The sequence below is a fragment of the Larimichthys crocea genome, chromosome VIII (genome assembly GCF_000972845.2).
Source record: "Larimichthys crocea isolate SSNF chromosome VIII, L_crocea_2.0, whole genome shotgun sequence".
Lineage (NCBI taxonomy): Eukaryota > Metazoa > Chordata > Actinopteri > Sciaenidae > Larimichthys > Larimichthys crocea.
The window spans coordinates 17099090-17110027 of NC_040018.1; the positions used below are offsets into that span (position 1 = coordinate 17099090).

The following is a 10938-nucleotide window of genomic DNA, read 5'->3' on the forward strand; positions in this document are numbered from 1 at the left end:
AATCACATAATTCCTCTCAGTAACTTAGTTACAGGCTTATTCATGGCGAAAAACCAACCGTAGGTCTTAAACAAATTAGCAATTGTTAACTGCAATGCAGAATGAACCATGTGAAAGTCTATGAGCAGGCTAAGCTAAAGGCTAGCAGCGATTAGCAATTTAGCTCGTCTTTAACACATTACAATTACACAACAGTACTGAGTACATTTAAACACATGAATTTACCTCTGGCAGCTTCTCAGAGTTCTGACACATAAACCACGGGACGACTCTCCGTCCGTCTTGGGAGTTAGGAGTTTTTTACAGTTTACAGCTATCCAGCTCGGACGCCGATAAAGCAGACTCTGCTGTCGCTAATGTGCTGCGGCACGTCGGTGATGCTAAGCATTGACATATATACATAGACATATATACATAGACGCCGCATTGAGCGTGTTGGTCGTTGGTCGCGATACGTCAACGGGTCTGCCATATTGGATAAGGCAGATCTGCCCGTAAACTAATACAAGGGCGCCCAGGGCGCAAATGTGGCCAGGACCGGCGCTGTAAGCACCAAACCAACGTATGTATTTTTCTAATGCTGAGTGTTTACAGCTACTAATGTGTGTAACACTGTTACTGCGATGATAAATCTTTAAATATTTATATTTAACATTTAATCAGTGTCTATAATAACCAGATCCTGAAATGCAGATGTGACATGAGGGTTTCTGAATGAAGAGCACTAACGTGTACATTACACGTGAACATATATACATATATATAGTACACACACATATGTATATATATATATGTGTGTGTGTGTGTGTGTACTATATATATGTATATATGTTCACGTGTAATGTACACGTTAAGCCTCACAAATGTAACATTTGTCATAAATCCATTACAAGATGTCTTTAAGGCAAACAAGATTTTCTTGACCTTTGTGACTTTAACTGATTCAGGTGAAGCTACTTTGTCACCTGTCGGATGAGGACACCATGGCAGAAATCAAAGACCGGGGAAACTTTGTCGATCTACTGAAGAACATGCTTGACATCTGTGTCAACATCTGTGTCCTGAGTACTGGAAGAGCAGCTGTATTTAAAGAGCTATTAAACTGCTCATGACAAAAGCCATAAGCTGTTACTGTGTACTGTTCTGTCTTCTACATTTCTTGCTTTACTCAGTATTTCAGTTGTCCTTTTGGCTAAGAGCTCTCATTATGATACTCATTTTCGTCCAACATGGCTCCAGGATGTCCGTTTGATACATTAAGTACATTTTACCGATAAAACTCACATACTAAGTAAGATTACGGTTTTTAAACCATCACTTTAACATTATTGTCGTTGGTAGCTGTGAACACATTAAACACAGAGCATGTTTGTATAATAACAGAGCGCCTCCATTTCTAACAAAGGAGACGTGTTTCCGTTGGCGTACCTGAAGCTCAGGTGGTAGCTTCTTTGTTTGCTAGACGGTGAACGCGCCTGCGTGCTCGCGCTCTTTATGATACAGGTGCGCTGGGCTCAGCCCACAAATAGGAGGACACGGTGCAGGTAGAGAGCGCGAGCCTCGTTACAAATACCGAAAGTAACAGGTATATCGAGGATGTCTTACTTCTTTTTGTCGGTATTATAACGAGAGGAGCATGGCAGGTGTAAGTAAAAGCAACAGTTTTTTGGGGGTTAAAAGACTTCGCGACGCCTAAGCAGAAACTAAAAGGCTAATACATCCTGCTAGTGTTGCTTAAAGCAGCAGCGTTTTAAAGCGGGTTTTTAGTTTTGAACAGGTATTAAGGTAGCAGCTGTTAACAGCATCTAAAGGGCGTTTAGTTGGAGCAGCAGGTATCCGTGTCTAAGTAACCTGATGAATTTCCTCTTTTTAAACAGCTGCAGCGGGATAATATGAGACAAACTGCAGAGAACACCGTCAACATGGAGGATTTTTTCAAGACGGTAAACTTAACTAAGCTTATTGCATTTGTTTTGACCTGTCATGTGCGCAGTGGCTTAATAATGCAAGTGTGTGAATATGTGTGTGTGTGTGTGTGTGTGTGTGTGTGTGTGTGTGTGTGTGTGTGTGTGTGTATAGGTGGGGGAGGTGAGAAACCTCATTGAAAACATCTCCTGTCAAGCAGAGGATAGTTGAGAAGAGACATGGCGCCATCCTCGCTACTCCAAACCAAGACAAGAGTAAGAGTACCAGCATCTGGGTGCTGCTTATTTTTCAGTAGCTTCATTTTTCAAAAAGGCCAAGCAGCCTTTGGCAAACACACCTGTGGCTGTTTGTAGAGGATAACTGGCCACATCAGCACAGACACCTCTATGTCACATGTACACATTTAAGGGGTGACTTTGAATTCAAACACATGATTTGAACATATGTTAATACACGTGTATACAGAATCTGCAGACACATACTGTACCTGTGCAGTGAACATGCTAAGACAGAGCAATAATAACAATATTACAGCCACAATTCTAAAATGTGGTTGCCAGTGCTCTCCACTCATGATGTCATTAAGAACTATTGATCTGGTTTGATTAGCTAAATCCAAACTCAAGGCCTGTCAGAGATCTCTTGAAGTAAAAAAACAACACAGCGGCTATTGATAAAACTACCATCATCAGAATATTACACGTGTTAAAGCCATAAATCAGACAATGCACATAAAATCAATGCACATAAAATCCAACCATTATCCGCCTTGATGACTGATTGTTTGCTGGAATTAAATTTTCTTCTGTGAAGTGAACTTGTTTTGATGTTTTCAGGCAACAAAGACTCGCTGGAGCTGCTGAATAATGACACCAAGAAGAGTGCCAACTTGGTCCGAGCCAAGTTAAAATGTGAGTGGAGATTTAATGTGCTTTGTGTCACATTGAAATGTAAGGACAAGTGCAAGAGCTCTGACTATAATTGGATTTCTGTGTAAAGTCAATTCTCATCATCATAGTCTGTTCATTTTTTTTACTGCTGACACACACACAAAAATACTTTTTAACGTTTTGGTGTAATTTATTATGAAACTGGAGCCTCTTCTCTGGGCTGCTCCACATACACATAGTTAAACATTACTATCGACTATAATTACACTTGCTACTATAAGTGCAGTATAATATTTGCAAGTAAGAAGTAAAAGTTAACTATAAACCTGTTCAACATGTAGAAAGCAATATTTGAATCTGCTCTGTCAGCACTCTCATCCAGTGTCACACAAGCAGAGCGCACTAGCTGTATGTGTGTTCTGTATCTTAAAGGTCCAGCGTATAAAATTTAGATGGCTCTATTAACTATGAGAACAGTAACAGTCCTTCAGTAATCCAGCGTATTCAGAAGAACCAGATCTGCCAGTACTTGTATATCCTGTGATAAGCCAGGTGCATAAAGATGGCCAGCTCTGAGGTTATTACATCCCTTGGAGGAAAAAAGAATCCTATAAAACCAAATGAGTTATTTCAGAGGGCTCAATCTTTACACAACTGACAAAAGTATTTCTGACAATGATCTGTGAGATTGATAATTAAATCAATGACTTTTCATTTGCGGTTCAATAATCTAATTTGAAATTCTGCTGACTACCTCTCACCAGCACTCTCATCTGACTCGGTGGTTTGCTGAAGTCATGAGGGGCTACCATAAAGCCCAAATCTCCTTCAGAGAGAAATGCAAAGCACAAATTCAGAGGCAGCTGGAGATTGGTGAGTTGCCCATAACAAATGGAGCCAAAACATAAACACTTGTTCCTCCTCCCACTTTCTTCAGCGTTGTGTAAATAGACTTTGTATCATACACCTGGATCTTATCATACCAATACAGTACCTGTGGTGGTTTTCCTATACTATTGTAATAGCTTTAGTAGCCGGAGATATAAAATATTGTGATGTAATACTACCTAATTACATTTCAATTATCATTTGTTATTATTATTATTATTATCATCTTAAACGACTTTTCCTCTTCAGATTATACATGCACGCACTCAGGTTGTGTTACAGCAGTAGGGAAGAGTAGAGGTGTAGTTCTGCCCTCCTGTGGTGAACATCCACAAACACATCCATTCCTGCTCCATCTGCCTTTGCAATCCACACTTCCTGTTTGCTCTTTGCTGTATTTTAATATATTTTATTCCAATGAGATTGTAATTCTCTTTTTTGTGATGGGTAGACTGTTAAGCTAACCTGTACAATCACTTGAAAAAAACACAAGTTTTGTTTGTGTTTCAGTTGATAAGGTGACTACAGATGAAGAGCTGGAGGAGATGCTGCACCGTGACAATCTTGCCATTTTCATTTCTGATGTTAGTCGATGTTAGTTCTGGGCCACAATTATTGGCTATGCAGTAGTTAATAACTACTGCAGTTCTGTTTTTGTTGTTGATCACCTCCATATGCAGTTATAATGTAATATGAAGATGTTTAGCGTATGATTATTTTAAAAAATGGGGCACTTTTCCTTCCACAGATCAACTCTGGTGCACGGATTTCAAGCCAGGCCCTGAGTGAGATTTCTCGTCATCAGGATATCATCTGCCTCGAGTCCAGCATGTAGGCCATGTAGCATTGGCACATAACCGGCCGTGTGCCGGCGCTACATGACCCGTTACTGCCCGGTGCGGACTTGACTCATTTATTGACATGTTTGCAGAGGTATGTCCAGCAGTAGAGTTTACCGGGGTGAAGGCGGGCGGGTGTAAACGATCCTACACCGCGAAAATGACAGATCAGTCAAAGTGAGCCCCCTTGTGGCTGGCTATAGTGGCTACAGGTCATAAGTCCCGCACCCTACATAAAAGTGACACTAAAAACTCAAAGTACTCTTCAAATAAGGTTTCTCCAAACGTGTTTGTTCATCTAAGTGGTTATTATCACGATAATCCATGTCCAAGAGTCCATTTCCCCGGATAAGATGGGTTTTATTCGTTATTTGCCACTATAAACACACTCTGGCCTCCTCGAGCTTTTATTTTGGCGCTTCCGGTTAACGGCATTTGAATTTGCATATTAGCTAAATATTTAGTTTCACCCGAAACATTTAGCTTCAACATTTAGATTTAGATTTATATTTAACATTTAGATTTAACATTTAAATTTATATTTAACATTTAGATTTTACATTTAACATTTAGATTTAGCATTTAGATTTTACATTTAACATTTAGGTGTAACATTTAACATTTGGATTTAAATATTTAAAATATCTCTAAGTTCGCAAATATTGTTCTAAATGTGCAGAGCGAGACGCTTTACAAACGGCACCCCAAACGGCCGCGACGCCAGCGACGTGCGTCGCCGCCGGGGGAAGTCTTGCGTTCCCCCGGCGGCGACCGCACCGCGCAGTAACCGGCAATGTCGACGGTACATTGCCGGTTGGCAAATATCAGCGAACTGGTTCCTATTTATAGACTTTTAGGATGTCACAGATGATGTCACCGATGATGTCATAAGTCACATGACCTCACCAGTGGGGCTGGGGCCAGAAAACAAGAGCTTCACGTGACCTGTGACATCATAGGTCACATGACCTCACCAGTGGGGATGTTGCATCAGCACATAGGCACATAGACATATATACATAGGCTGTGTCCGAAATCACTCCCTAACCACTATGTAGTGCACTATATAGTGACCACGCCATTTTGTAGTGGTGTCTCTGGGCGCGGATAGGAAATAAATTGAAATAAAAAAGTAAATAAAAAGTAAATAATTGAATTATTGATAAAACACAAACAGCCAGACTGACAGTAGATGGCATTTCTACAGCGCTACAGGAGTTTTCTAAAATAACGGTGTATGTTTTTTTCGGCGGATGGATGAGAGGATGAGGATGATGCTTAAATAGAAAACAAAACACGAAAATAAAACATACAGGACAGTAATCAAAAGACTCTAATTTAATAAAAATGCAGTAGTAAATGGACAAGAATTATGTGAGACGACATTAATGTGGTACGTTTTAATTGTGCGACAGCAATGACGTAATTACCGGCGCCAAGAGAAGTGTCCGAACATTTTTTCTGTTGAGCTCACTATATAGTCCACTACATTTATTTCCCTATGTAGGGAGTAGGGAATGAGTGAGTGATTTCGGACACAGCCATAGACTCCGCATTGAGCGCTGAATCGTACGTAAACGGCGCCGCCATATTGGTTCGGGCAGATCTGCCCGTAAACTAATACAAGGAAATGGACTGAACTTCATAAAGCGCCTTTCTACAAAGTTCTTTAAGTTAATGTCTCTTTTACACCCATTCACACACATGATTATAAATGTTTACTCTTTATGTAAGCACCAGACCAACGTATGTATTTTTCTAATGCTGAGTGTTTACAGATACTAATGTGTGTAACACTGTTACTGTGATGATAAATATTGAAATATTTATATTTAACATTTAATCTGTGTCTATAATAACCAGATCCTGAAATGTAGATGTGACATGAGGGTTTTCTGAATAAAGCGCACTAACGTGTACATTACACGTGAACATATATACATATATATACATACACATAGTATACACACACACACACACACACACACACACACACACACACACACACACAGGCGTCTTTGTAGAAAGGCGCTTTATGAAGTTCAGTCCATTTCCTTGTATTAGTTTACAGGCAGATCTGCCTTATCCAATATGGCGGCGACGTCAACGTATGATTCAGCGCTCAATGCGGCGTCTATGTATATATGATTTGAAGTCGAAAAGAAAAGTTTGGCACAATTTTTCAGGACAGTCCCATGATCAACCTCAAGAATTTTCATGCCCCCACCCTGAACTCTCTAGTGCCACCAACAGGTCAAATTTCGAAGTGAATGCAGCTTTATAACTTTTGACCTGTTGGTCAAATCAAATTTCAAATGAGGTACCATTGGAATCCTTGGGCCAAGATGAGTTCAACGCACCCTATGACATCATTTTCGCCATATTGGATTTTCCACATTTTTTTGGCCTTTTCAAGCTTTATTTGACAGAGATAGCTGAAGAGTGACAGGAAATGTGGGGAGAGAGAGACGGGGAATGACATGCCACAGGTCGGATTTAAACCCTGGGCTTCCGTAGCAAGGACTGAGCCTTTGCACATGGTGCAGCTGCTCTACCAACTGAGCTAAATGCCGCCCCAGCTTGTAAGTATTTAAGTAGTTTGATCTTCTCGCTCTCTTTCTGTAAATTTACATTTTTCCTTGTATAACATGTCATGTGGTGAGGTTGTGAATATTTGGGTAAATAACATTTAATAAAATAACTAACAAAACTATGTGTGGCCAAACAGGGTGATCTATTTATTTATTGTTATTTACTAGCAGAACTTCCTTAAGGGACCAGAGTGATGCCAGGTCTTGAAAGTTATTATTAATTAAACTATATTTTTATTATGCCTGGGGCAACAACTCGCTTCTGTCCCTGTTGCTCCTGGTAGAGGGCAGCACCAAGGCCAGAGGTGCTCGCATCTGTATGCAAAATGTAGGGGAAGACGATGAAGTCGTCTAGGAAGACTAGGGCTTGTTTCAAGTTTAACTCTCCCATACAACGCTCCATAAGCCTCTGGAACGTGCTAGGGGGCTTAGTTATCCCTTGAGGCATCCTGTTGAACTCAAAGTATCCTAGTGGGCAGACGAATGTAGTTTTGTGTTTGTCTGCTTCCTCCATTTCTATTTGATATAAGCCGGATTTGAGATCGAGCACTGAGAACCACCAGGGTTTGTGGCTTACCCTCCTTGTGGAGGATGGCAATGACAATGTCTTCTGGGCAACTGTCAAGTCAGCAGCAACCACACTTAGAGACCTTTGCAGGTGTTTTGAGTTAATTAGCTGATTAGAGTGCAACATTGTGAGTCTATAACATTGAACTTTTTCAAAATATTCAAATTTTTTGAGATACTACATTTTGGGTTTTCAATTAGAATTAAATCAATTAAAATAAATAAACACTTGAAATATTTCACTCTGTGTGTAATCAATCTATATAATTTGAGTTTCTTTTTTGAATTGAATTATTGAAATAAGTTAACTTTTCTACGACTATCTATCTATCTATCTATCTATCTATCTATCTATCTAGTTAGTTGTACTTCAGTGATCCTAGTGAGACTGACCACTTCATTATGCTGGAAATGGTGGTTAAAAAAAAGGTGTATAATAGACAGCTTCAGCTTTTAGTAATTGTTTTCACATAAAAAGCTTAAAAGTTGGGGTGCATACATAAAACATGAAACGCATAACATATGAATGTATTTTCTACCTTTGTTGAAAAGTTGTATGTGGTGTAACTTTAACAAGGGCATTAGGTTGCAGAGCAAAATGTTGAGTGTAAATACAGAGCAGTGGCATTACCGTGGTGAAATGTCTGACATTGTAAAAGTTACCAGATCCCTAACAATGACCAGGCAACAGGACTTTGAGACAAACAGGCCAGTTTATTTTATTAAACCCAAGAATCAAATCATTAATCAGGGAAAATATAATGTGAGTTACACAATGTCAATAAATTAATGTGAATGACAACAATACACATTACATGTTCGGTCAACACCAACCTAAGTCTTGCTCAGTCAAGGAAAATTATATTCTAGACCTTCTCATACTTACAGATTTACAGTGTGAGCAGTTTGATCACATAAAAAGCAAAGATATTTATCTTTAAGTCTATTTTTGTTTGATTTAAATATCTATTTTAATAATAAAACCAAATTGAATCCTCATTACACACGGTTTTTGTTTTGCTCCAGTGCATAACAAACAAAGGCACAGCTCTCCGTCTGTCCTCTGTGTTTAAGCAAAGTCCATACTTTTAACCACTGTTAATGTGACTTGGTGTAGACATATTTGCATAAACTGACCTCAGGCAGGTTAATAAGCAGATCAGCTGAGTGACCCATATTATATTTTTGTATGTCATGTTGAATGTTGGAATTTATTTATTTTTTTAAATAAAGCACAGCAGTTGACCCTAATGGTTGGAGGAAATCATCTGCATTTTTCTGCTTGAGTGACTAGAACTTCATACGGACGATCAATCATGGTAACGTCAGGTTAAAAAAATGGTGCAAGTGCTGCAGTTTCAATGAATGGATAAGATGTTTAGGTGAATGGGTTTTGATGTCCGGGTTTAGGTGTGTGTTGAAGCAGCATGGCGCCATTTGTTGGCACTAAGATCCCATCTTCTTCTCCATGCTGAAATAGTATAGACAGACATAACAGTCATGATCTTTCATGATCATTTCAGAAATTTTCAACCTACATCATATTATCTAAATATCACTATCATATCAAGCCCTTCACTTTGATAATATTGCTCTCCAGTTAAGTCATCAATTAAATGCTGAACTGGGTCAACAGTCACGGTGGCAAAACAAGGACTAGGTTGAGAAAAACAGGAAAGACACTTATATTTTTGGTCACTACTGTCATCACAAATAACATGCAAAAACAAAACAGGATGACATTTTTTTATACCACAGACACATGACAAAGTAGACTGTATCATGGTAGCCACTGATGGGAAAATAACTTGTTCACTGAACGAGCTGTTTGTACAAGGTTTGTGTGTGTTTAGTGTATTTAGAACAGGATATTTTTTAACAGCCACCTAGATAACGGCTGTAATGTTTCACAGAAACAGAATGAATCCATCTATGGACAGGTAAAACTGTAGATTATGCAGGAAACTCTTGGCCAACAATGTTTCATGATGCGTGATCCATTCACAGAGACAAAAACGAGAACAAAAAACAAGAGAATAGATTATTACTCACTTGTATTTGATGAGACGACTTCCCTGAACTAGCTGTGCCGACTCATTGGTCAAATGGCAAGCAAACAGGAGCCAGTTGCGTGGCTGCACCTTGTAGGCGAACCTCATGAAGAGCAGTGAATAGCAGGATAGAGCTGAAGGGACGGGAAAAAGGCAATAATTCAATACAGCACCGTTGTCTTTATTACATGCTCAAACATGACACACAGTTCTGTCACCACTATAGAGTAATTAACAATACAATGGTTCAGCGTGGTTCAATGGGTCAGCATGTCTTACCGAAAGTCATCCTGCCACTGATAATCTCAGGGCTCTTCTTCATATCTGAGATGGCAGCTATAGGAAGACCCCAGTTTGCTACAGGCCCCCAGAAATGCTGTATAGATACACACAAAGTAACAAAATATATTTTCTTATTGTTGTAAATGCCATTTTAAAAAAGTACTGATTGTCAAAAATGCATGACACTAAATTAAAATGGAAAATGATCCACACACTCTAATTATTAGGCCTATTACTGACTATATTCATAAATAATCAAAGACAGACCAACCAGTCGACAGTCACAAATGTCACATATAGAAACAGATATTGTGACAGACAGAAGAATGGACAAAACATATGGGTACTTACCGTGCTGGTGAAGGTTTGTTTTTTTCATTTTCGGGCCCACATAGAAGAGAAAACATAAATACAGATAAGTGATACTGATATAACCAAGGTCACACAAGAGCTACTTCAACCAAAAATACACCATTTATTTCAAGTAATTCACAGAATTGGCGGACTCCATGGAAGCGGACCCACTCTCACTGTAGATATTGCACAATTATACAGTTCCTATATTTATGTTATTATACACTATATATACTGTGCATACTGTATATTTACTATTTCACCCCTGCACTATGCTCCATCGCACCATTTCAATGCACATTCCCATTCAGTGTAAAATAAATAAATACATTTTATTCTTGTCTATACACACACATACATATATATATATATACACACATATACATATATATACACACATGTACATTGTATTAGACAGGTAAAACATTTTCAGTCTGCAGGCCTGCAGCTAAATGTTTGCAGACTAACTTGAGTTTTCATTTAAACTAATGATGCATCAAAACTACAGATCACATGACTAACGCATCTTTCTGGGTTATTATTAGAGTTG

At 38.9% G+C, this 10938-nt stretch overlaps 2 protein-coding genes across 6 annotated transcripts; one reads left to right on the top strand and one right to left on the bottom strand.

Annotated features, from left to right (window-relative positions):
• Positions 1-893: 893 nt before the first annotated feature.
• LOC109136965 (syntaxin-2) lies at positions 894-4795 on the top strand. Of its 5 annotated transcripts, none has more exons than XR_003462700.1 (6): positions 894-1645; positions 1878-1943; positions 2080-2180; positions 2763-2837; positions 3581-3689; positions 4215-4795. XR_003462700.1 is itself a non-coding variant. In XM_027281049.1 (4 exons), exons 2-4 carry the CDS (start codon positions 3614-3616, stop codon positions 4537-4539), a joined length of 237 nt encoding a protein of 78 aa, XP_027136850.1. In that variant the 5' UTR covers positions 2851-3333; positions 3581-3613; the 3' UTR covers positions 4540-4795. The 5 variants fall into 5 exon arrangements, 2 of the variants coding, with proteins under 2 accessions (XP_027136850.1, XP_027136849.1); XR_003462701.1 differs by having other exon boundaries at positions 894-1544; XM_027281049.1 differs by lacking the exons at positions 894-1645; positions 1878-1943; positions 2080-2180; positions 2763-2837 and adding an exon at positions 2851-3333 and having other exon boundaries at positions 4215-4288; positions 4453-4795.
• A 3600-nt stretch (positions 4796-8395) lies between these two features.
• Positions 8396-10128, bottom strand: LOC113746375 (mitochondrial pyruvate carrier 1-like). The gene is made up of 3 exons (XM_027281795.1): positions 10032-10128; positions 9754-9886; positions 8396-9172 (listed from the first exon to the last, which is right to left on the bottom strand). Exons 1-3 carry the CDS (start codon positions 10072-10074, stop codon positions 9148-9150), a joined length of 201 nt encoding a protein of 66 aa, XP_027137596.1. The 5' UTR covers positions 10075-10128; the 3' UTR covers positions 8396-9147.
• Positions 10129-10938: the final 810 nt, after the last annotated feature.